This window comes from Gopherus flavomarginatus, chromosome 4, assembly GCF_025201925.1.
Source record: "Gopherus flavomarginatus isolate rGopFla2 chromosome 4, rGopFla2.mat.asm, whole genome shotgun sequence".
Classification (NCBI taxonomy): Eukaryota; Metazoa; Chordata; order Testudines; family Testudinidae; genus Gopherus; species Gopherus flavomarginatus.
Window position 1 is genome coordinate 58044382 of NC_066620.1, and position 27697 is coordinate 58072078.

General features: G+C 39.5%; 2 protein-coding genes across 5 annotated transcripts in view; one reads left to right on the forward strand and one right to left on the reverse strand.

The window, feature by feature from the left end:
• Nucleotides 1–26594, reverse strand: part of CDC42BPA (CDC42 binding protein kinase alpha) — a 362571-nt gene extending 335977 nt beyond the window's left edge. For 2 of the 4 annotated variants that reach the window (XM_050948407.1, XM_050948406.1), the window contains exon 1: nucleotides 25075–26594. In XM_050948407.1, the coding sequence (XP_050804364.1) occupies nucleotides 25075–25252 (178 nt within the window). In that variant the 5' untranslated portion in view covers nucleotides 25253–26594. The remainder of the gene's footprint in view (nucleotides 1–25074) is intronic. The other 2 variants (XM_050948405.1, XM_050948404.1) reach the window with 2 other exon arrangements.
• The window catches only part of XDH (xanthine dehydrogenase), an 855537-nt gene that overhangs the window by 670385 nt on the left and 157455 nt on the right, over nucleotides 1–27697 (forward strand). The gene's annotated exons all lie outside the window — the stretch shown is intronic.

Genomic DNA, 27697 nt, shown 5'->3' on the forward strand with positions numbered 1-27697 from the left:
AGGGGAGCACTGTTTGCTCTTCCCATAGCTGTGTATTAGTTTCTTCCAGAGACTGTTCTCTTTCCCTGCAGCTCACCAAGCAAGTTTCCTTTAGTAGGCCTGCAGGAAGAAGGCATGAGATTTCTTATGAGGGTTGGGGGCATTAACTGAGCTCCCTGAGAAAGATCCCATGGCTCCACTCTTTTAGAGTTGATAACCTACAACTAAAAGTTTTGTTACCTCTATCCAGTGGGAAACGGTCTCCAGCCCTACAAAGCTAGCATGTACTCTGAAGTAGACCACTACAGAGCACAACCCATTTCGGCCGCATTATCTGAGAATATTGACTGGGAGACACACTGTTACAAGAGCAGAAAGGGTTGTAGGGTAACAGGGAATGCTCCCTTACTATGTTCTCCCTGTTCCTTGGTATCAGAGCTGAGATAAATATCCTCCTCTGTTTTTTCTGAGGCAGTAAGGGAGGTGATGTGGTTGCACTGCAATCTATGGGTGGAGGCTGTGGGCGCAGGCTCCAGTGTTTTGGGCATAGATTTTCCCTTGGAAAGAGTCTGATGACTGTTCTTCCTTAAGAGTTTAGAGGAGCGGAGCACCGCTGGATGCTAATTACTTTTACTTCCCTCCTTTACAATGTGCCCCTGATAGGGCTGACTAAAAATTGGAAATATCCTATATTTTTTATTACCTTGTTTCCCACAGCAGCCACCCTGCCTCACTGATTTCTCTCATACTATGTCTTGTCTTTAAGACTGAAAGTTATTTGGGGCTAGGACTGGCACATATACAGCACCGTAGCACAATAGGATCCTGATGTTGTTGGCCTCTAGGAGCTGGCTTCCTGATGATCACTATATTTGTGAAGACAGCCCTGAGGAGGACAGAGCCCAGGCAGTAGGATCACACTGTTCTACCCTTATGCAGAACCAAGATTCTGAGGAGAGTAAAGGGATCTGAACCTACCAGGGGACCAAGTTTCCACACTGTAAAACTACAGAAAGCATTCTGCTAGAGGGAATAGGCTTAAAGGGCTGATGCAGCTCTGAAATAATGCAAAGTCTTCTGCCCCCTTACTGCACTGTTCTGGCTTACTGTCTGGCTCTTCAGGGTCGCCCAACTTTCACGGTTATCTTAATGAATCAAGAGAGACAGGAAATCTGCTCTGCACTCAATAAGATTGGGATCATGAACATGGGCTCAAATATCCTAGAGTTGGACTTCTTCTGGCTCATCAAAAGGGAATTTAGGCACTCATCTCCCTGAAGGATGAGGGGAGTCTGCATCTCCTTACCAGAGTTTGTGCTAACAGGGAGAAGGATTGAGGCAGACCCTCCCACAATGGGATCATAAATGAGGGACCCAGCTTCCAACTGCACAAGACACAACGACCTACACCCGCATATTCTATGAGAAGGTGTTGCAGGGCGATGACTCACCATCACAGCACCTCCTGCTGGTCGTCCAGGGAATTAGCTCTTTCCAGCCTGGAGCACCCTCTGCAGGCCAGTGTCTCGCCTGCTCCTGGCCCCGTGTCCTTCCCGACCCCTCTGCCCAGGGATTCTGCCCCCTCATTCTGGGTCTCCCCTCCCAGGGAACCCCCAACTCACTATCCCCACCTTGCCTCAGTGGCTACTGCCAGTCTCCATTTAGCCCCCACTCACTGGGGCAGACGGCAGTCTGTTAGCCACTCATCGGCAAGGGGGGTTGGACCAGCTGCCTCTGCCTATTCCTGGGCTGCCCCTCTGCAGCCCTAGTACCCTTGTGGGCCCTTAACTCGGCCTGCAGCCTGGGGCTTTGCTAGTCTGGAGCTCCCAAGCTCTCTCTGCCCTTCCCCCAGCACTGCTCCACCCTAGGTATCCTCCTCAGCTTCCCAGGCAGCCAGTCCTTCTCTCTCTGGAAGCGAGACCAACTGATCATCCTTCTGGCCCACTGCCCTCTTATAAGGGCCAGCTAGGCCCTAATTGCACTGGCTACTTTCCCAGTCAGCCCAGCTTTTCCCCTGCCACAACCCTCTCCCAGGGCTGTTTTAAGCCCTTCAGGGCAGGAACGGGGTAACCACCCCGCTACAGAGGGGCAAGCTTGGTTTTCTTTCTAGGTTCATCTGCCACGCTGTACTCTGAAGGCAGGCAGGAATATTAACAGGATTTTAGGTTTATCTTCCACGCTGAACTGCATGAAGAAGAGGAGCTCAAGCTACTGGAGTCTCAATTGAATAGAAAGGAGAGCTCTCCCTTCTTGCAGCACAACCCCAAATATTCTGGGACTACATTTAGAAGAACCGCTCCTTTTGGTTTCAATTTCTACCCTAGAATAGTGAACTCTGCAACTGCCTCCCTGAAGTCCTGGAGGCAGAACTCAAAACTGATTGGTTCTTCAGGGGCTGGGCTGAACTCCTTCCTGCCAGTAACTGACACTTCTACTTCTGCCATCAAATAAGCAAGAGGGCTAAGGAGCCACTGTTACAAATATGTGAGCCCTTACTATGATAGCCCTACTACAAATAAGCCCTAACTATGATAAAGAAATGCCTTGAACTTCGGCAACAAAGTAGATGTTGCTCCTCTTCTTAAGATTTGGAGAGAGAGGTTTATTTCCAACATACACAACCCTGCCACTTGCACAGGAACAACAACAACATAGTGCTCTGGCCCTGAAAATAGTTAAACAGAATACATATAGAACTTCCACTATCACTGGAGCTGAATATTATCTTTTGGCCACAACAGCTGAAACAGTACAGTTCAGAGAAAGTGGTTGGAGCTGGAACTGAGATATGGCTGTTTTCCCTATTGGCTTTGAAGCATGTTACTTTAAATGGTCAAACATCGTGCCTGCTGAAGCAACTGTGGTTTCCCCAGGCTCCCCCATCAAAAGTAACTTAAAAGCCAATGATCAAGGAAAACATTTTGGACGGCATCACTAGACCTGAATTATGATCTTACAAAAGGAAAGACAAAAGCTGTGAAGCGTCAAAGTAGATTGGCAGACGCCCTTCCCAGAAGTAGAGTATGTTCATCTATAGACTGTAACAAAGCTATGTCAGGAAGAAGTGCTCATGTGAAGAGTTCTAAGGGTTCACTGGTAAATGCTGACATCAAGGAGGAAGAAATAAAACCCAAAGTCCCACTATTTGATTCTATTTTTGGGGCGGACTCCAGGCGGTCAAATAGTTGGTTCCCCTCTATCTGCTCACTTGATTTTAGTGCCAAATGACTGCTTCTTTATCTCTAAGAAGGTGACTGGGTGATATTTAATCTCTTCTAAATAAAAAAAACATTCTTCCCAAAGAAATATTCCGAGAAACTAGTTGTACAGATCTATTTTACATAAAAGAATGATGAATGGATTGTAACATGGCAACCATACATAAAATAGTCTGCATGAATCTCATGCAGTGCACAATTTATGCAGATGATTTAGTTTGGGTACATAAACAAAGAATCATGTAACTTAGAACCAAATTTAAAAAAGGAACTTATGACAACAGTTAAAATGTTGTTCTAAAATCTATTATTAAATATAGACAAATTAACTGAAGATTGATAATTTCTCCTAGTATCAAACCTAATAACTTGAAAAATATTGTACACATTGTTTTATTATGAGCAAGGCTGGTAGCATTACTTATTATGAAGGTTGCCCAACACTTCTCATTATAAAACCCTGTTTTCACTTGCTTACAGCTTTATCAAACTTTAACTGTTTGGGCTGAAACCTTCCATGCTGGGTATCTCCCTGAGGCTGACATTTCTTCTCCCGCCCGCCCGCAGCCAGCCAAAATGGTTCATTCATTTCTGATAATGAAGCTAAAGAAAGACATTTTGTTTTGCCCATGTTAAAAAATTCTGGCAATCTTTTCTTTAAGAAGCTTTAGTATCCCAATGCTTTGGAGCAGGGACTTGAAATATGGCACAAAAGTGGCCTTTGTGATGGGAATTTTATTTATTTATTGCCGTTCCTGTGAAAATCTGCCCAAATCTGGCCAAGTAATAAGCCTTTGAAGAAAAAAAAGAAAAAAAAAAAAAACACTTCAGGCATGCTCAACAGAGCCTTGCTAGAGATTGACAGATAACCTCCTTGAGAACTCCATCCACATGAGGCCTGGGATTGAGCAGGACTTTCCCTGAAATTGCAGCTCTGGACTGCTGTGGGCCAGGGATGAAGAAGAGACAGGACTTGGACAGGGATAGCTGGAGGAAATGGGAAAAAAGGGTCAAGTATGGGGGTGGGGAGGTAACAGACAGAAGACTGTACCCCCTGGAGTGAACTCCCCTCTAGAGCCTGGAACAGATCCCAAAATTCCTGAGACTCACCATTCCTCTGCTATCGGCAAACATATGTGAAACCCACTAGCAAAGCAGGAGTCTGTCTTACAGACTACAGCCTCCTTCACGGCACAACCTTGTTCCACCCCGAGAACACGTTCATCTTTGTGTGGAAAAAACAGTATGTGAATATGTAATTAAAGGCTGTATTACAAAACATATGCACAATGGAGATGAATTAAGGTTACAGAGACAACCTTAATTCTGTCATTTTCTAACTTTTCAGTGCTTGACTTTGCAACATGATATTTATATTACAAAACAATCCACATATTAAAAAATAAAATGTGTTCAGTGTAAAAAGAAAATTACTTCACAAAAAGGTGCCTTTTCAAAGCATCTAAGTGACTTAGGAGTACAAGACCCATTGGAAGTCACTCAGGGAACTTTAAAAATGCCATTCAAAATGTAAATTTATTTAACATATGGATTCTAACTGGAAGGTGGGGGAGGCTGCAAACAAGTCCAAGAGATTCATGACCACCCTTCCTTTCTTTAGGGCTATATGGAATTCCCTGAAAGTTTTTTCTCTTGCAACATGGGGTCACAGTATCTATTTTTATAGTTCCTTTATGGAAAAATTTGATTTTTTTCAAGCTCTTACTTAGTCAGAAAATTTCTTAGCTGCAGCAACAGAAGTTGCATACAATATCTAGACAGCAACATTCAAAGCACTGCCTTTTTTTCACCTATGGAGAACTAGTACATTTTGTACCTACAAATCTACTTCCCCCTCACCAGTTGCACGTGGAAGCAGTCACTGGAAATTCAGACGCCTAATCATCATCAGTTTAAAATCTCTTTTAAAAGTTGCTAACCTTCATGACTAGGGCCCTACCAAATTCACAGTCCATTTTGGTCAATATCACAGTCATAGGATTTTTAAAAATTGTACATTTCATGATTTCCGTTATTTAAATCTGAAATTTCACTGTGTTGTAATTGTAAGGGTCCTGACCCAAAAAGGAGTTGGGGGGAGGGGTTGCAAGCTTACTGTAGGGGGGGTTGCAGTACTACTACCCTTATTTCTGTGCTGCTGCTAGTGACAACTGCCTTCAGAGCTGGGCAGCTAGAGAACTGCAGCTGCTGGCCGGGAGTCCAGCTCTGAAGGCAGAGTCACTGTCAGCAGCAGCACAGAAGTAAGAATGGCTAGGTATGGCCACTCTTACTTCTGCACTGCTGCCTGCAGAGCTGGGCCTCAATCAGCAGGCACCACTCTCCAGCCAACAGCTGCTGCTCTCCAGCCACTCAGCTCTGAACACAGGGCAGAAGTAATAGCAGCAATACTGTGACACCCCTCCCCTCCCAAATAACCTTGCAACTCCCTTTTGAGTCAGGACCCCCAATTTGAGAAACGCTGGTCTCTCCCGTTAAATCTGTATACTACAGGATAAAAGCACACAAAGATTTCACGGGGGAGACCAGATTTGACAGTCTATGATGCATTTTTCATGGCCATGAACTTGGTAGGGCTCTATTCATGACTGCAAAAATAACCTTCCATGTGAACTGATGTGCTACCACCAGTTAGCTACAGGGCCACTCAGTGGTGCTGGAACAATTTTTATAGTGAAGTTGCTGAAAGTGAAAACTATGTATTTGAATTGCTATTACTACTACTAAAGTCTATGGCATTTTTGAGGCATTGCAACATTCACTTTTCACATTAACCAGTACCAGGCGAACAAACCAGGTGGCGCAGGAAATGAATTTGAAGGACAAGAATATAAAGCTATTACTCTTCACTTAATCCAGAGCTGACCTACTGAAAAGCTGACCTCACAATTGGGGTGGGGAAAAAACATTATATCCAACACACGATATGAAAGGAAGCCTCTGTTGTTACTAGAAAAAGACAAGAATCCTCAGGAAAATAACTTTTCAGCTAGTCTTGAAGTTGAGCTCAAGGGAATCACCAAAGGAGAGACTATGTATTAATTTAATACATACCTACTTCTCTGTTTGTGTGTGTGTGGAAAGAAAGAATGCACCAAAGAAATGATAGCTTTGTACAAAGCTTTCCTCAGCATAAGATGGGGATGACTGCTTTAATCACAACAGGCATTATCAAGGTAATCCAAAACAAGTACCAACATGGGGTCTGATTCTCCACTTGCTTGCATCTTGTGCCGTCATTAACGTCTGTGCAATGTGAATACAAAATACTGTCATTCTGATCTGATATTTTACACAACGGTAAACAACTATAAAACGTTTAAGGTATTGAACAATCAGGCTGAAAATCTTTACACTACATCATGTATTTTGTTTACATCATACTTTAAAGAGAATTACCTTATAATTGTTTTAAGTAAGCGTTCATGTTTTTATTGTGAACTAATTTTCTGTATCTATCCACTTGTAAAGACAGGATGAATTAGTATCATGGGTTCAACTATACAGGGAGGAGAGAAAATAATAAGATTGACTAAAATTAGTTAGTTAATTTAAAATCCAATCTCTCTCAAGATTTTCCAGAGAGTTAGATACAAGTGCTATATCCCACTGCAAATGGGGAAGGAGAGAAGATTCCCAGGTCCTATTCCCAACCAGACACCAGGACCCTTAGGCACTACTGTAATACAAATAAATGAGGAAACAGTGGGGTCAGGGAATAGTCACCTCCACAGCAGCATTCTCCATCACCCTAGAAGACCTCCTGCACAGTTCTGGAAAACATTCATGTAGGATTGGGGAACAGAACAGAGCAGATGTGAGAAACAGGCTGATAGCAAGATCAGGGAGGTAAATGCCAACCTCTCACTTCCCCCAGAAGAATATGGTAAAATCCTCAAAGGAAACCCGCACACTAACTCAGATGCGTAAGTGTCAGAAATTTCCAAGCCATCACAGAATATTTATTTATGAACACAGCTTTTGCAATTAGAACTAGGAATACTGATCAGAAAGAAACTATAATAATTGTGGAGATACAAATTTACCATAAAACAAAAATCTGCAATGACTGCAAGTTTTCACAACAATAAAACCAAAATCTATTTTTTAAAAACTTAAACTGAAAAATAAATATATCTCCCTATTAAAGAGATCATTTTATTTTTCAGACAAAAAAGATCACTGATGTTGTTAATGTACTACACAAGACATTTTGTATTATATTAATTATGAGGTGCCTGGAAATAAACTCCACTTGTGTTGGACAATCTCATGAATAGTTCTCTTTTTTAAACAGGACTAGAAAGCAAAATTCAGTGTTCTATCCTGCGCACATTATGAGTGAGACACTATAAATATGGACAGACGTACATTTATATGGTGCCCTGAGGTATTTAAAAATCCTTAAACATGACATATTGTTACAAAATTAACTAAGGTCTAATGTATCCACTCCCATGTGGAAGACCCATGGGAAGAAGGCACAGAGGCCAGGAAACAACTTGGGTTCACCGTGTCGAGTTTCTGTAGAATCATTTCCTAAAAGGTGAGATATTTCAGAGGTGGTGGGAATGGGCAAGAAGCATAGACTCCTGGGACAAGCAAGGAAAGCAACTTCCTAGTTGACAGAGGCAATCACATAGAGCAATTGCTCCTCTGTGCTGTCCTCCTGCCTTCACTCGCCACTGGCAGCAAGACTCCTTGAGAAGCTGTGTTATCATCAAGTAATAACTCTTTCAGACAGTACTAACTCCCACGAGGATTTCCAATGGGTAATTCACTGTGTTAGAAATTCTTCTTGGTATAGTTTTCAGCTATCTTACTCTTCCATCCTCAGAATTGCCTTCCTCAAACTCCCCCCTCTCCCCACAGCTTCAGTGGAAGGGCTTCCAAGAAATCCCAAGGGGGATTGTATTATGGTGTAGAGCTACATCTTTCCCCTTTCCTTCCCTACAGCAATTAGCTCCACAGCACAAAAATGGGTTATGTGATTTAGATTTCAGCTAGTTCAATAAACCGATTACCTGAATAACTCCAAGAGTCTGGTCCAAAATCCACTGAAGTCAACAGGTACCCTTCTATTGACTTCAATAGGCTTTAGATCAGGCCTTAAGTGATTTTATAATTAGTGTTTAAAATAGGGGAGGATAGCTCAGTGGTTTGAGCATTGGCCTGCTAAATCCAAGGTTGTAAACTCAATCCTTGAGATGGCCATTTGGTCCTGCTTTGAGCAGGGGGTTGGACTAGATGATCTCTCAAGGTCTCTTCCAACCCTAATAATCTATGATTTCTCACTGTTAGAAGGTCCCTGATTTTTTGTGTCGGAGGGATAGCTCAGGGGTTTGAGCATTGGCCTGCTAAACCCAGGGTTGCGAGTTCAATCCTTGAGGGGGCCACTTAGGGATCTGGGGCAAAAACCAGTATTTGGTCCTGCTAGTAAAGGCAGGGGGCTGGACTCGATGACCTTTCAAGGTCCCTTCCAGTTCTAGGAGATTTGTATATCTCCAATTATTATTATTATATTCTGAAATAACTTTTCTTGATAATATCACTAGCATATTATTAGCTCCTTGGGAGACTGGAAGAAATATTTTCAAAGGTAAAGATGAAACCATTGCAAAAGCTAAAGGAGATCCAATTCAACCCACATGTACAGCTACCCTGAATACGATTGTTGCAAACATCCTCCTGACTTCTGAAAGATACTTTTTCAAAGTACTCCGCTGATTAAGAAAAACATAAGCACCGCTGCTGTTAACTCTCCTATGCCAAAGCAGAAAGAGACATCACAGCAGTAAGGTCACAAAATGATGGCTCCAGATTATGAGGCAGACTTCTCTAGTAAAGTTTATTACACTGAGAGAGGGAACACCATGTAGTTCCCAAATGGTAAATTGAAGGATTTTGAAAAAAAAAAATCACTAGTTTAAACACAGAAACTTTCAGGTAGTCTCATAATAAATAACCCTATCCAAACCAGACATGCCAAATCTGCAAAAAAAGAGGCTTGTTTTTGGCTTAACTGGCTTGAGTTGCTTGTTGGCTAGTTTTTGGCTTCAGACATGTTGGGCTTGTAGCTTGCTGCTTCTCTTTTTTTGATTGGCTCCTGGCAAGCAGGGGCGGGCGGGGGGAGAGTTCGGGGTGCACAGTGGGCCCACCACAGTTCCAGACTGCATTACAGGGGTGATCTAGTCAGAGTGTTGGGGTTCTTAGAGATTCGCTTGTTTTGGCCTTGATTTTTGGCTTATTGTGAAAGTCAGGGTGCTTATTTACTGCATGAAAGCTGGCAACTGTGATCCAAACCTTAATGCATGTGAAGATGCATCAGATGAATGAACCTAATCCTATGCACTATTCTGTCACTGGATTGCTGTGTTTTAGCAAATCAGATAACCTCTGTGCCTTAGTTTCTCTCTATATAAGAAGGGCATGATAATACTTACCTTTAATAAAGCACTTTTTGATATTTAGACAAAAAAGGCACTATACTCAAGTGTAAAGCATTATCTGTTCACAACTTTCTCCCTGACAACTTCTCTAAATGCAGAGAGCTCAAGAATGTATACACAACTCACAAAAGGATGTCAATTACTATCAAAATAGTGTGGTTCCTAAGTGACTCCTCTGTTTCTGTTTATTTGGTTTAACAGATTTGAAAGGACATGAGTAGGTGAAAATAGATTTAAAAAAACAAACTTCTTTATGTGATTCTAATACTACCTTAGATTTAAAATAAATTATGTTTTAACAATCTGATTTATTTTCTGTGTTGTTTATAATGTTTGTTCAGACCTTAGCACTTAACTCTGCTTGGAAACTTAAATTAGTCATTTTCACCTTCTATTTCCAATACTGCTGCGATTTCAGTTCAGAACATTTACAAACAAATGTTTAGAACTCCCAAAAAATGACTTCTTTTTCTCCAAATATAATGACATTTCTATTTCTATTTGGTTTTGTAACCCCTACTTTATTCCTCTCTTTTTTATTTTAACAATCAAATTAAATGTAAGGTTTGCAACTACTTGATAATATCCCTTTTAAAAAAAATTGTCTCTGAAAAGATGCCAAAATGATGATGTACAAGAATTTTTGAGTTGGAATGCTATAGACCAAGGCCAAATTCTGCTTGCATTTACATCAGTTTAAAAGCAAAGTAATTCCTGTGGAATCAATGACGTAACTCCACATTTACATCTGTGTAATGAAGAGCAGAATTTGGCTCACAGATATTGCCTTCTTCTTACCAATATAAGTCACAATTTTGACCCCATAACTCATAAGTCACCTCATGCTATTTACACTATAAACACGAAAAATTTGTCCTAATTACTAGAATATATTTTCACACAGTCCATCTTTTCTATAAAATAAAAAAACCTGGCCTCCTAGATCCACTAGCAAGCCTGGCTACACTATACTACTGTACTTCAACACCTGTACTTCTGTTAGTTAGCTATATTGATTTTTTTTAAATACTGATCAAAGGGGGTAGAAGACACAAGCAGGTTATTACTCAATGCAGAACATTTACACTGTACGTTTTTAAATACCAAACATTTGCAATAATCAATGGGAAGTCTAACTTGTTTAATACTAAAGACATTACTGTAGTTTGGTGTGCCTGAATTGGCTCCCATTGAAGCCCATGGGAGTTTTGCCATAGACTTCAATGACAGCAAAGACCGGTCCCCTAAAGGATTATCAAAAACAATGGTCAGCACACTATGAAGAAGAAATCCTTGTAGCTTTGCCAGAATTACTTCATTCACCATATTCTCCCTGGTGCTGTTTTCCTCTGCCTTGTCCTACAGGAAATGATTTTTGTACCCTTGATGCTATGATAGCAGTACAGATTGACCTTCCCATCCTGCCATATCATTCTTTTCACAGCACTGATGTTCTTTGACACTGAGAGGGAGAAAGAGAGAAAGAACTGGACAAGACAAGTTTAAGAGCACAAAACTGAAAAACTAAATTAAAACAAATACCGCTGTTAGTTTAACATTAGAAAACAGTCATGAAAATTTACCAGCTTAGAATACTCAACTCTCCGTACTAGAATGGTTATAATGATGCAAAACTATTCTACTTTCTCATAAAAACATTACTTGCCCCATCCAACTGACCTAGTCTACCTTTGATAGACACAAATGTTCTCTTACAAGAAATTATTCCTTAAACTTGGGGGTGGAGGAGAGAACCAAGAAGCTGTACCATCTCACAAGTGAGCCAAGTTGTTAAAGATTTTAGCTGTGTTTTATCAACATTCTCATTTACTAAAAGAGACTAGCTCAAATAGCTCTTAGATTGAGAGCTAAATATTTGATTTTGCTGCAAATAAGCATGTTAAAAGTGACAGTTTAAACATCTAACAATATTACTTCTTAAATAAGATATTCAAATAAGTTAGGCAAGTTAAACTGTAATGTGATTTTTGTGTATGTGATAAAGTTTTTATTGACAGTTCACTACTGCAATACTCAAAAGTTCTTTGTGCTTTAGAATCTAACGCATCCTGCTTGTGAGATTCCGGAACAATTTACTCCATAGTTAGCAGCTTATGCGATAGTTGCAGAAACAGAAGCATTTGTGATTCATATCATGACCGTATACATGGTTAAATATCTTTTTTACACTCTTGACAAAATAGGCTAACTGGCCAGAACAAGGACATGTGATTTAAAACAATTTTGCATGATTGCTTCTCTCCTGCCAATAGTTTTGGATTTAAACCAACTAGTCACTGACTCTGACAGGGTGACAACCATGTGATCAACAGTAGTCAAGCCTAAGGATAAGTGATTCTGCAGCACTAAGAGGACAAAAGACTCTGGGGCTGTATCACTCTCTTTTATGGAAAACCTAATGGGGAGGTGAACATAAAGTTCAAAGCATTAATCTCAAGGTATTTCCCGGAAGATGTGTCCACTCTAGTGGGAATTTTAGGGAGCACAAAATAGATGGAAATATGGTCACCCAACTCTGTTGCTCCCCAGGCATCTTAGAAAGAGGAGACCCTGACATCCATGTGGGCAGGATGGGGTAACAGTTCAACACATCCATGCCCTATTTGGTCCTTCCCTCTTTTCCCCAGACAATACAGCTCCAGCACAAAGATGCGGCCCTTGGCTAAATCAGACAGATAGCTTTACAGTAGGAGTCATGGAAGCAGGGCTGGCGACATGGGGACTGCCCAGCATGCTGTGGTCAGGGGCACAGCAATGTGGTCAAGAGGCTGCAAAAGGCCTGTGCCCACCAGGGAGCCAGGAGGAGGGGATAAAGGGGGCTGTGGGGCAGGAGCCAAGTAGCATGACACCTGCGACTCTGCCACCGCTCGACCTGCTGCCTCTCTGACTGCTGAGTGGCCACCCATTGCTGGGTGAGTAGTACATAAAGGGCACCAAAGAAAGTTCACCCAGGGCACCATTTTCGCTAAGACTGGCCCTGAAAGGAAGGGACTTTGCAGTGGTTAAGGCTGGCAGAATTAATTCTCAATAGCATATCTATGCAGATATTAATGGAGGAAGCAAGAAATGATGTTACAGAGAGCAGTTGGTCCCCAGCTTCCATGCCCAATCTAACCCATTACAAGTATACATAGCTAATGTGAACCAGCATCATTAATAACTCTTTTGACTGTAAATAGATGTATCAACACCAATAGGAAGCAGAATATTTCTTAATTGCCAGGTTACCAGAATTACTAATGGCCACCAACCAAAAGCCATATCTTTTCAGAATTTAAATGCTTTTCCCATTTTTTTTCAGTGAAGTTTTATGCAGACAGTGTTATTTCCCCCACTTCCCTCGTCCCCCCCCAAAAAACAAACTATGTTTCAGAATTAAAGCTACCTATCCAGGTGTTTCAACAAGCATTTCAGCTAAACTCATAAAAGGGAGTTATTTTTTAGTTATTTCCTCACTCACTTCACAAGAAAAGCTCTACAGAGATTGCATAAGGCCATGCATGATCCATACAGAAACACAAATCTACCTACTTATGTAGTTACATTGCACATAAAATTATTGCTAGACAATAAAAAACAACACAAACAAAAAAAACTTCAAAACACAACATGTACCATACACTGTTGTTTCTTAGCAGCCATGATTTCATATAGGAGATTGTTTGTTTTTTAATATAAGAGTCTGAAATTTCATCCCTGACAAGATTTCCATCATTCCTCAGTTTTACAGACAGGTGTAATGCAAGAAAGCAAGTAAGGTACCAAAAAAATTTTAAACCCCACTAGACAATTTTTAAAGATAGTTTGGCCAATTTTTTTCACAAAGAGTTAATAAATAACTTTGGCAGATGCCACTGAAGTTTAAAACAGACTACTATTTCTCTAGCCAAAGGTGGTTTTCTAGGCATGGGGGAAAAAAAACAAATGCACAGTAAAAAAAGAATTTGAAATATGATGCCTAAAATGACAATAAAAAGTGCAGCTCTCTCCATAAACTTCCCTCTATTTGCATAAGAAAGCTGCTTCCATAACTTGCCTCTAACAGATAAAATCATGACAAGAATAACAAAAAATGTCTTTTGTGTCAGACACTGCTGAGATTATAAAAGACACTCTTTCAAATTATCCCAAGACAGAATGGCATAGTTCATCAAGTGCTTTTCATGGGCTGGGGGAAATAACACAGCTGCTCCAAGTCTGCTAAGACAAGAATCAGTGTCTTTCAGTTGAGCTATATCTAAGGCAAACAGGCTAAAAAAAATTTCTTATCTCTGCACAACTGCCTTGTGGCACTTTCCATCTGAAATGCTAAAACTCAGATTTTCTGGGTGTGTTCAAGAACTATTTTAGGTAACTGCCTTCAGGCTACAGAACACATGAATACACAGACAGTTATTTCAAGAAATATATATTTTTGACATGAAATAACCCTTCTTTGGAATTCTATCCATACTTACAAAGAATACCATTTATGGAACAGAGTGTCCAGCTATTCCTATGGGAATCTGAAAACTCTATGAGTGTTACCTCAGTCAGCATAAGATGCACATGGTAAAAACTGTGACTCAAAAGCCATATAAAAAAAGCATGATATTGTTCTTACAGTGGCAGAAAAAGCAGCTAAATCAACACTGCACTAGCAAGCTAGAATAAGAATGCCAGTTTCTATTTGACACACTTGTTACCATGAATGTGACTTGGCACAATATTTAAACAGAGCATTTTAATACAAAAGGGAGTGTGGTAAATGGGGAAAGAGCTATAATGAGGGAGAGCTGCAAGTACCATGGGACAATGCTGTCCCAAAAGTACTAACATCATTATCTGTAACCATTGTGCAACCCAGATCACAAAAGCGTTCAGTAACCACCTTCCTCATTACAATGCTGATTTCTTTACCTAATAGGTTTTCTTAATTATCATTTATCTCTGGTCTCTAAAAACCTTAACATTTGGATAATGATGGCCACATCTACATACTCTGAAATCAGTCTTAAATTTTAATAAGTTCTGAAGACATTTCAACCAGTTTTCAGTTCTTAAAATACCTGAATTCTGTAGGGAAATATAGAGATTATGCAGCAGCTATTTAGAGATGTTTCCTATCAAACACTAAGAGTTCTCTGAAAGTAAGTATGGGATTTTGAAGCAGAGTTTTAAGCTCTAGTGTTGATAAGAAAGCTCAGCAGAAACATCTAGACCTGGCAAGAGCCAAAGATTTCAAATTACGAGTTAACCAGCAGAAGTTACTTTTCAGAGACCTCTGGAAACACTAAAAAAATGAAAATGGCAAAACCTGAAGTCAAAATAGACAAATGATGGAGCAATAAACACCTCTACCCCGAAATAACACGACCTGATAGAACACAAATTCGGATATAACGCGCTAAAGCAGCGCTCTGGGGCAGATGGGGCTGTGCGCTTTGGCGGATCAAAGCAAGTTCGATATAACGCGGTTTCACCTATAATGTGGTAAGATTTTTTGGCTCTTGAGGACAGCATTATATCGGGGTAGCAGTGTAACAGCAAATTTATTGGCTATTAGCACAGGAGAAATGGAGGCTTGTTCAGTGAGTTATGGGACTCAAAACTGGAAATACCAAGGAGGTATGCACAGGTCCATACCAAAACTGGTATTATTAGTAGCATATTTAATGAAGTACCAGCTAAAAATAAAAACCTAATGGGAGAAGCATTCTCAGCCTAAGCAGACTGAAAAAGTCAATGTTTTGCCTGAACAAAGGACTACAAAAGACTGATCATGATGCTGAGGTCTCTACATATTAGGAAACTAATTGTTCCTATCCACTACACACCAAGAGAGACCATTTTCTTAACTGTTACAAAAATGGAACAGATGTTCCCTGGCACATAAGTACATTCTGAAATTCTTATCTATCATTACATTAGTTATTTTTAAAGACCTTTATCACCAGGACATTGAAACAGTGACAATTTTATCACTTTCATGATATCTGCAATACTTATGTATTTGTATAAACATAAGGAGAGCTATGCACTATAATTTAATTCAACAGTGAATACAGATAATGTTTTGATGCATAAATGCCATTCAGCATCTCCTGCCACAATTGCCACATATTTCTCATGACAATGGTCTTCACCGTGCAAGAAGTGGCAAGAAGATTTAGACATGGCCTGGTTGCATGGGTCTAAGGAAAGTGCCAAGTCAAAGATGATGACCAGGTTACAAGTATGAGTGACAAGGAGGAAGGTGCTGCTGTCCATGGTGACTGAGAAAGTAGAGAAGGGTCGGGAGGGGGAACGGGAAGATCAAGAGCTCAGTTTCAGCCATGTTGAGAAAGAGTTGATAGCTGGAAATTCATCACAGATAAGGAGGACAGGCTGAAATCTTGGTTTGGACAGAAGAGTGGATAGGTATATCTGTGAGCTATCAGCCTACAGATGATAGCTTAAGCTATGTTTATGAATGAAATTACCTAGAGCGTATATAGAGGGCATTGAGAAGGGGCAAGGATATAAGATGGAGCTGGAGGAAAGGAACATGATATGGCAACTGCAGACAGCATGTTCAATGAGCCCAGAGATGAAGAAGGGGAGAGAATGGGGCAACAGCTGGAGAAGCAAGTGAGGTCAAAGGTGGTTTTTGTTTTCATAGAGACTAAAACATGCTTGTACTAGGGACACATTATGGAGAGGTGAGGGATGAGGTAAGAGTGGGGAAAGCAAGATCAGATGATTGGATAGGGTTGCTGACACATACGGGTTATAAGAAAGCTTAGCCTCAGTAACTGGGGAGAAGGAGGTGATGGTAGCAACGGTGGGGAGAGGCCCTTTCAATGGGGATTTTAACTTTATACCAGAAATATTAGAGAAACTGCCGTTGACCAGGTCCAGTAATGAAAGTGTACATCTCAGAGCCTAACCTAACAAAACTCATAATAATCAAGGCCTCAAACTGCTTAGAATTTCACAGAAAAAGAAAACAATTAGAAGCACTTTAAGCATAACCACTACTATAGACAAAATCTGAAATTCAAAAGAAGAAACAAAAATGGTTGCACAATATTTTTCAAACGCTTATTTTTTCTTCAATAATTTGACTTGTCCTCCTCTCTCAACAACCAGTAATACATTATGGTTGCCATAAAATTCTAATAATAAGACTATGATCAAATTACAGCTGAAATGCAAAAATTACTATTTCATGTAAGATTTTAGTTTCAGTGTGGCCTAAAAAATATAGTTTTCAATATAAGTAGGGCTGCAATTCAAAACCTTTTAAATAGATGCTAAGAGCTGTGAAGAACTGTGTACCTTCTACCTATCAAAAAGTTAATCCTCGAGAATAAGAGAGGTTTAACTAAATTGTGTAACAAATGAAACTGCAAATCTGGATACGGATAAAGAAGATTTATGAAACAGAAAGTCTTAAGAGTCTGGGTGCAACTCATTTGGATTTTATCGGGGGTAACTGCAAGTAAGCCTTATTAGACTATTACTAGGAATAAAGTAAACTGACCTACCTGAATAGAGGTTTTTTGCACTTATTATTAAGCCTAATGTCATGTTTAAACTATTTGAAATAAAAACCCTGCAGTTAGCAAAAGTTTGCATGACTGACCTAAATCAGCTGCAGTTTTTAGAAGATTTTTGTCCACATCAGTAGCATTCCCAAGCTTAATTAAGATTTTAAAAAAATATGTACCTGGAGGCAACTCGGACAAGAAAGGAACAAAATATTCCAAATGTTCAGCTAGAAAAAAGAAATCTGCTTAAACTAATGTAAATAATATACTCATGGAAGTTTTTCCCCCAAAAGACAAAACCAAGGCAGTGTTCTAATATTTCTCTTCAGATCGTATAAATCTTTTGCCTTTTACAATCTTCAGAATACCATATAAGATTTCTAACCCACAGTCTCAAATACCTACTCTACCCAGCACTGAAATAGTCCATTCACTATGTATGTTTTGCTGCTTGGCAACGGCAACTAATTATTTCTGTATGTTTTCTATACAGATTGATCATAGTTATGGCAAAATAGATTACTGCTGTTTTTAAATATAATTCAGGATGTTAAAATATTGGCTAATACTATGAAAAGAACTAGCCGCAAGGTAAACATTAATGTATAGATCATCCTCTAAAATACAAGCATAGCCATACAGTAATTATAGCAGTAATAATAAAACAAAGGAATAAGAAATCGATAGCAGAACACAAGAGACCTATAGGCCTAAACCTACAAGAATAGCTTAAGCAGTTAGCGTAAGTATAAGGCCTTACAACCTGAGTAAGTGTAGTTGCTCAATACATTGGCATGAGTAAGCAAACTAACAGTGATCTTAAGTTACAAGATGGCATAAAACTCTGTTTATTGTTTTGTAACAGTCACAAGTGTTGCAAGAAGGCAACTTGTACCAGTTTTAGAGTATTTTTGGAGGGAACATTAGCAAATGCTTAATCGTTGGTAACCACAGTAATACAACTGATATATATGTTCATGAGTTTATCTTCATTAATATACTAACCTACAGGATAACAGTATGTGAGTGAGGAAATTAAAATATGGTAAAGGAGAGATGAGCTATGAATACATATGCCTGAACCGTCAAGGTCTATAGAACACCCTGATCTCAGGTATGGCCATTGGGAGTTCTTCATCGGCGTGACCGAGTCAGACTATGATCGGTCTCAACTTCTAGAACTCTTCCCAAGGATACAGTGAGTACATACCTATAATGGTACTGCCTGTCTTAACAGCGTTGTATTACATCACTTTACTTGTCTGGATTGGTTTACTTATTGGACTAATCGTTTTAATAATAAAAAATTTTACAATTACAGAAGGTTTTCCCTGAGTGTTTCTGTCACTGCCATGCCCCCATGGGGTTCCCAAAGCAGTAATACTGAGCCTGATTTAGGTCAAGAACCTACTACATTTCAGAGTGTTACTTGGGAATTCTAAATCTATAGATCAGGCAAGACAAGGGAGAGGGGTAATTTGCAGAAGGGTCTCCATCCATTTTGTGCTTGGAGTTTTGCACCTCCATCTGAACAGCAGAAGCACATCTGAACAGTTGCACCTATTCCTACCTATTATTACCCAACCATGGGTGAAAATCAAATGGTTAGAAGTGAAGTTACTCATTTTTGCAGCTGCAGTTCATATTGCAGGGGCCAATACGTGAGTGCAAATTGTACCTGCAAACAGGAAAGAGGCAGGGCCTCTCAGTCTGCTGAAAAACAGAGCCCAAATTATTTAATATATTGAGCAAAATAAGCCCATTAACCTTCTAGCACTATATCTTTGTGAATTATTTATGTATCATAGGAGATAAAAGATGCAGTTTAGTATAATGTATTTTTGAGGCAGTGTGTGGCGGGAGGCGGAGGAAGAGTTTAATTTTGATACATACATTGCATTGTAAATTAAACTGCACCTACCTCCCACAGAGGTTAAGGATTTATACAGACATCTTTAAACAGTCCGAGCAGAATATTTAAAAATCAAATCATGATTTTATACCACAAATAAAATAAACAGATTAACACTTTAGCCTGAAAAATGTTTTATCCTGATTAGTTTATTAATCATGTCATGAGGATTATGACACACAGTTATAATTATCTGAGATATTATGCTATTTTCTCCTTTCATTTTGGTTAAGCCAAAGCATGCTAAGAATTTCCATAAGGAATATAATAATTCCTAATTCCTGAAGATGTGTTAAATGCTAATGTGCTGTTCTCATTCATCAAACAGAGCTGTACTCCTTTCAAATCAAAAAACAAAACAATCTACACTTCCCCACAACACAAAAGTTCCAAAAAGAGCCCTTCATGCAGCCCATGAATAGCTGCAAATGCAGATGACCTGCTCATAAATTCTGAGGGATTTTTTAAATGCATACAATAGTCTAGAAATTAAAGGCTTAGGATACCTTGAGCTTGCATAGTTAAGAAATTCACTGACAGCTCAGTGGGTTAATACATTACTCTTTGGCAGATTGACTTAAAATCCTAAACTAAGATAAGTAAAATGAGTTTGGTAGTCTCATAGTTCATTTGACCACAGAGTAATTATTGCCTTATTTATCATAATTGGTAATCTACACTCAAGACAGAAAAAGGTGTGCTACAAGCTTACATGGTTTATAATACAAAATGGCTCAAGTTGCTATTATTGTTCTCACTTTCACGTACACTAAATTCACTTACACTTTATAAAAAGTAATTTGGTATAGAAATTCACAAATTACTCTGATAAAAGATACAACTGCAAGACAGAAACCTCTATTTGGCAATACAAGAGACATTTTAAATTCCATATGTATAACAAGTAAAACTGAACCTTGATAATTCATATAAATGACTGGTGATGGGACCCATTACGAATTATGCTCCAGAAATTTGTGAAATAGGCTCCAATCCTGCAAGGGCTCCACACAGATAACCCCCATACTCAGCTTGTACCCCCCAGTCAATGTAACAACTCGTGATTAAATGTAGGCACCTCACCTGTCTATCTATCTTGCTGAACTGAAGCCTTAGCTCTCCTTAGCTAATCCTGCTCCCACTGAAGCTAATAGCAACATTTTTATTAATTTCAATTAGACTAAAGACTGGGTCCTAAGTGAATAAACATACACACAAGGACAATTCCTGAGAGAATGTAATTTATTTTTAATAGTATAATTTATTTTTAATTATTTCTAATAGCTTATATACTACCAATTATATTGGACAATATTTTATAAAAAGTGAACCCTTAGTAACAGAAGACCTAACTAAAACGGTCAACTAGTCTGTCTTTGCAGAGAAGTCAGGTCTGATTAAGGAGTTTATTTTGTTTTGGGGGGTTGATTTGTTGTGGTGGTGGGATTTTTTGTTTGAATTATCAGGTTTGTGTTGTATGTACAAGCAAACACGAGTAAACTGTACCTGACAACTCCTGTTATTTTTGTTATGACCTACAAAGGATTGAACAACTGACCGGAGACAGAGAAAGTAAGTTTGGCTTTTTGTTTTGTTTTTTTAAATTATCTAAAAAAAACTAAAACTAAAACCAAACCATACATCCTCTTATATTTCTATGTCCATTTATCTTAAACAAACTGTTCAGAAGTTTAAACCTTTAAAATTGTCTTAGCAAAAATAATTTTAAATTACAGAATTATTATTTTTACAGGACTAAAAAAATAAAAAAGATACATATCCCTCTTCCAGTCTCAATGGGAACAGTTACATTTCAAAAACTGGGCTGCCATCATCAATGATGCCGATGCGCACGCACACACAAAAAACCCATAATCATTTCATGCTATTAAAAATAAAGTGATGAAAGTAAACTTCACCTATCAGAAACAGAAAAAAATATGGTACTGAAAGTCATTTTATATTTCTCATACAAGTTAGAGATGAAAGAGCTTTACACAGTCATCTATTTCATCCCTTTGTCAGTGATTTTTTTCTCCTCCTGTATATTTTAGAAGGCTCTTTGATCTAGATTTAAAGTATCCCAAGCAATGTGACTCTCTTCACTTTTCTTAAGAGACTATTCCAAATCAATAACTATAAGAAAGTACTTAAAAAATGAAGAGCAAAAATATATTTATAAATCTTGATTTTTTTTTTTTTTTAAACACACACCTCCTCTTTACTACTATTTTTTTCCTCCTAATCCGCTGCATCCTGGCCTGCATTACCATCACCCCCCAGGCTTGTAAGCATCAATGACAACCAATGCTGTTGTAGAAAAGAAAAACAACATGCCTGGCATTCTCAGTCTCGCCTGCTGGCAGGCTCCAGTTGCTGCAACCAGAGAATCTCTCTAGTCTGAACCAGAAATACAATTGACCATCAAAACTAAAACCACACACAGTACACAGAGTGGGACCAAGTCTGGCTATATCATTTATTTCCAAGATTCATGCTGATTAACTCTCAGAACTCATTCACACTGTGACTGTTTCCATCAATGAGTTATGTAATGTCTTTATTACCTTACCGAAATAAGTGATGAATATATAATCAAGCCATATTACATTGTACATCATATCACTGATAAAATATGAATACATGAGTAAAAAGTTTTATTTTAAATCTAACCTAGGATTTAAAAAAAAAAACAGATTCTTAAATCACAAAATAATAAGCCTGATACTTCAGGTTCTTCTAATGACTCTTACTATGATTGAAAGAAAGATAGAAAGCTAAATAAAAATTAAAACACAGGCTAGTTATACTGAAATTAGTTCCTCCCCTCCCCCCAGTTTAGCAAGTTAAATTCACCACAGCAATCCAAAATGAAAGCTGAAAAACCTGGTTAAGATATTCATCATTGCTACATTGCTTCACTTTATAAGTAATCATACTATTGAATAAGAACAGATAACATATTTCAAAGAACTGACCTAAAAGATCCAATGACTAGCTAAGTACAAGAACATCAACATTCTTAACTAAATATAGTTGTAATAATACTGCTATTGCTACGATTATGTTAACTTTTCCATTTTAAACCTCCTCCTAACTTTTTTCCAAGAGTTTAGAACTCCACTATAAATATTCAACCCAGCATGAAATTTAATATATAAAGGACTCATTCCTGAAGCAATTTTCTTAATCCAAAATCCCAACTCATCCTCTCCAAAAAAACCCAAAAAATCTATTCACATTTTTAACTTATAGGAGTGCATAAAAACTGTAAGTTTACTGATTATTCCCCCCACACACACACACGCTGTAACTTAATATAGTAAGATTTTTTTAAAATGACATTTGAAAGACATTATTGAAACCTTCAAACATGATGGTACAACTTGGAGGAGGCTTTTTTTTTTATGTTTATAGCTTGTGCTCAATAATAGACTAAAAATATACAAGGCCTCAATTCTGCAATACACATGCACTTGACTTTATAATCATGAGTAGCCCCACTAATTTTGGTGGGACGTCATAAGGCCTTAGGTCCCAATCTTGCAAAATGCTCTTTGCTAGTAGATTTCTGCATCCACACAGCAACCTGTGGACTTCCAGTGGAAGTAGGATCTGGCCCCTAATCAATTTTAGTCCACGGATGAAAAAACAGATTCAAATGCTTTGCATTTGTATAGCACTTTTCATCTGAGGAGCTCTAAGTGATTTATAAACTGTAGCTCTCTCAACTCCCCAAGAGAAAAGTAGATCTTATATTCCCCATCCACAAAATGAGGAGGCTGAAACAGAGATGTGAAATGACTTGCATGTGTCACTGACAGAGCCAGGAGAATGAGATTTCCTGGCTGCCATCCTCATGCTCAGACCACTATCCCAATGGTGCCTCTGACACTAAACACATGTGTAACTGCCCCCACCTCCACCCACTATTCCTGTCCCGTCTCTGAACTGTTAAGTGTGTGAGTGTGACTACCTTATAAAATAGAACCAGGTAACATTTTATTATACATTCTAATACCTAAATATAATGAGATCTCAACAACCACCAAACCCTGCAAATCCTTACTCATGTGAGTAGTTAGTGAAGTTAGTGGGAATACTTACTTGAGAAAGGACTACCCACATGAGTACAGGTTTGCAGGGGAAAGGCTTCATTCTATAAGTCACCTCCCTTGCGTCTCAGTATCAGAGGACACTGCTGCAACTTTTCACTCTTACCAACCCTTGACAAACTGATTTGAAATTTACAAGTTAAAAATCAGAATGGCAGTACTATGGCAGACCCTTGCCTATAAACAATGTAGAAATTCAGCCTTAAGTGGAGAGTCTTCGGTGTGGAGCTCTTGCAAGAGGAGGAGAAAAGGGTGGTGAAGCAGAAAATAGTTACAGAAACAGGTATACAAGAGTGTTTATTGCAGTCTTTCCAAAATAGCATTTGATTTGTGTTTGCACTATTACAAGTAATCTAGTAGGTCCCTCACAAACTTAACATAAAAATCTGCAATCATTGTCAGAATCTTAGGATGACAGAGTCAGATGTCAAGTGACTATCACTGCATGATGTAATGCGGAAAGTTCTAAAAACTCCAGTATCCCATTCCGATTGATATGTTTAATCTATTTACAAAGTATCAACTTGCTGAACCAATGAACCCGTGTTAGCGCAATAAATTCTCCAATGCAAGACTTCTTTGGGGCCACTAAATTTTAAAAAAACATTCCCTGTCAGAGAATATGGCAAACAACTGTCACAGTACTAATTTTAGAGTATGAATTCTTAAAGTATTAAAAATTTACCTTTTCAGCTTGTCAAAATGTGTTATAGTCTGCTATTCAGGTTAATAAAAGCACAACACCAATATAATTATGAAGAGTTCAAGAATTCCAATTGTTGAGTCAGATATTCTTTATATGTCAGTATGAATATAGGAAAGAGCACACAAATAAAATTAGCAAACAAAACATACTAAGCAGTTCTGTACTGATAGCTGACCCAACAATAATCTTCCTTCAGTGACTTCATTATGAAGACTCCAGCTAGTGTTTAACATATACAATGCTAATTATGAAGACTGGAAAGGTGTTCTTAAATACAGCAATCTGCTTATGTACATTTGTGAAATATAGATGATAAATTTAAATTCAATTTAAAAGTACAACATGACTTTGAAGCTTGAAGGTCACATACAGTAACTGTCCTCATCAGGATTCTTATGTTGGACTGTATCTTCTGTGCTACATCTATATTTAGGTGAAGAAAAAACAGGACATCCTGCTCTATCGTGAATTCAGGAAAGTTCAGCCACTAATTATCATCATTAATCTATTTCATTAAAATTCTAAGCAGTCTATTATTGTGCAAAATCTCAAAATAGCAGGAAAAAAAGAAGACAACTTGACTCTCCTTTCCAACTTTATTATCCCTACCAAAAACCAGGCATTATATTCAGGTCAGCAATGACCTTAGGTAACAGATGACATATTTTCTGTATTTTAACAGACATTTCAAATGCATATATCATTTAAGAAGGTTGGCTTTTCCCCCCTCTCTCCTATCAGTGCTTTTTACTTTAACAGACCATAAATCTGATTGCACAGAAAAGTTACAGAACTGTGCACTTGTCTTTTTTCCTAACAGGGGATCTACCCAGCATCATCCTAAAAAGCTTCAAATGCAAAAAATTATGTTAGGCAGGCCTAAAAACAAACAAAACTCCACATGCCAGAATTTGGTGGTGTCAAAAGATGGTTTCGCTAAAGATGACAATTCTTCACCTGCAATAACTGATGTGAAATTATTGTAAGAAATATGATTAAAATTGTAAAGTATAGATATTATAAGACTCCTGAATAAAACATAGGCTATGAACAGATCCCAGCTATACATGTATATGATAACAACATACTACAAAGCACATGTGAACATGTAAGCATGCAAACAAAATAAATATATTCTGACTTACCCCATTCTAGATACTCAAGAATATTCTTCTCTCTCCTCAGGGGGGAATTATTACATTCATCATAAAGGCAGATGAGTATATCCAGCAAGGTTTCCACACTGAAGCACTGCCCATTAGTCCGAGTTGGCCCATCCAAAATAAACTGTTCCAACTGCCTCAAACGCACCTCTCCAGACATGGTTGTTTCAGTTTGTATTGGGGTTTCTTTTTTAATTATTATTATTAATTTTTTTAAAACTAACTTTTAAATGGTTTGTTAAAAAATAAAATCAACAACGTATGTTGTTAAACAAATGTCAATGTAGCAAAGGTGGTGCTGAATTTACAATCCACCTCAGTGTTCCTAGCCTGAAAACTGAATCTCGGTCAGTTTCACTCACATACACATATACAGTATATACACATTTGAAAGAAAAGTTATTCTAAAAAAAATATTTTAATACTTTTAAAAAGAAAAATATATAGTTGCTCTTGACATTTAAATAATAATAATTAAAATGAAATTCAACCAAGACTGACACCAATTTATCATATATAGAGCAATAGATATTTTTATATATTTAAAAAGGTCTTCTCCTTCATTCAAAATTCAAATCATGCAACACAATCCTGAAAAGAATTCCACTGCATCATTAAAGTGTAAAAGCCCCATTCAGTTTGCATCAGCAATTCACTTCCCAGGAAGGAGCAGCAGAAGGAAAAATATATAAAAGGAAGAAGAAAATCAAATGCATAGAGGAGGGGAAGGAAAGGGCTGCAAAATACCCATCACCTCCACCTCCACCTCCTCCAGCACCACTCGGTAAATGCATCAGTGGCAATTTCTTCGGAAAGGTGGGGGGAACAGGTCGCTGGAAGCAGCCCCTCCTTAGGGCTTAGCCAAGTCCTGTCTGAGGAAGGCTTTTCCTTTCTCCTCCTCCCCCTCAACGAGTCTCCTTAAGGCTTTTCAGTGATCCCCAAAAATAAAAGGCTTCATCCCCCCACCTTCTTCTCCGCTGTGTGTGGAGTGGGGCGCTAAGCGTCCCCCCGAAATCCCAGCACCACCCAGGGAAGGTGGGGGGCAGGCTAATACCCCTGTCAAATCCTTCCCATGTCTGTGCGAGTCCTCCTGCCGGGTGTCGGCCCTGGGGAGCGGGGTGTCCCCCCTCCTGCTGGAGGAGATTAGACGATACTGGACATGTAAGGCCCCCAGGTGCTAATAAGTGCTGCTGCTGCTTTCAATCCAGGGGATGGAGAGATGCTGCCCCGGCTTCGCCCCACCGGGCTAAGGGCATCTTCCTCCGGCGGCGGGCAGGGAGGGCTCACAGCCTGCGCCCCGCTTTCCGCTCCGCCGGCTCCTGCTCCTCCACACGCCCCCCTTCGCCGGCCCGGCTCCCGGGTCTCCCCCTCACTCACACCCACAGGAGGCGGCGGCGGCCGCTGCTGGGCTCTCAAGATCCAACATGGCGGCCTCCCCTGCCCTAGCGGACGGAGCAGCCGCTGAGCACAGCTGCAGAGAGCGGCGCTGAGCCTGGGAGCTGCCGCTACTGATGGGATTCAGGGAGGGGGGCAGCGGGGGGAGCCGTTGCTGCAGCAGGGAATGCAGGGATACAGGCGGACTGAGGGGAGGAGGAGGGGAGAGCAGGAGGCAAGGGCGCGAGGGCTACTGCAGGAGATGGGAGCTACTAGTCTCTCCTTGATGGAGCTGGATGGCTTCCCTGGCTCATAGAGCCCCCCACCCTTGCTGCCCAGCCCCCCCCTTAGTCCGCCCTCGCCACCAAAAAAAAAAAAAAGCGGTGGGCTTGAGACCCACCTAGCCCCAGCTACTTAACTTCTCTCTCCATGGTCCCTGCCCTTGGCTGCTACCTGGGCTCTTTCAATGTCCTCTTGGTGGCAAGGTTTTGGCATTTCTCTAATTACACCCCTCCTCAAAAAAAAAAAAATCCCCTATTTCACCTGAGGAGCCAGAGGGCAGTGTGAGGCATGTTACTTGTTTTTAACTAGAAGCCGTGCCTCATTATTAGAAATGCTTCAGGTGCTAATACTAACCCTGTTACATTCAAAAAACTTCAAAATTTAATCTCTTAAAATGTACCTGATCATACATGGTGAGAACATCTACACTTATATACAACACCTTCCATCCCAAAGGATCGCACAGTGCAACCTAATACACACCAGGAATCACTTTCCTCAGCACTGAAATTCAGCCATCTCTGGGGTGGAAAATGGCAGCTGTTTAATAGCACATGGCAATGCCATTCAGTGTAAAGATGCCATGTGAAGAATACAATATCTAATTGAACCTCCAGGGGGGATTTAAATAAACATCATCTCCAAGAAACATTTAAAGCTTAAAGTAACCACCTTTCCATCAGAAGAGCAAGGAAAAGAAAACACTGTCTTGGTTTAGACCCATCCAGCAAAGGCTTAGCAGAAAAGGTGAACTTGTACTATTCTCTGAAGGCTAACTAAGTACATTTCTGCCGGAGTTCCAGAGAGAGCAAGTTCCACAGGTAGGGTCCCTCCAGTGACATTGTGCTTCCCCCTGTCCTTGGGAGTGCATGTCTGGAGTTGGACAGTCAGCAAAAGTGCTTCAGCTGGTCTTGGCCACAACTACGGTCAATACAATACTGGTATTTTC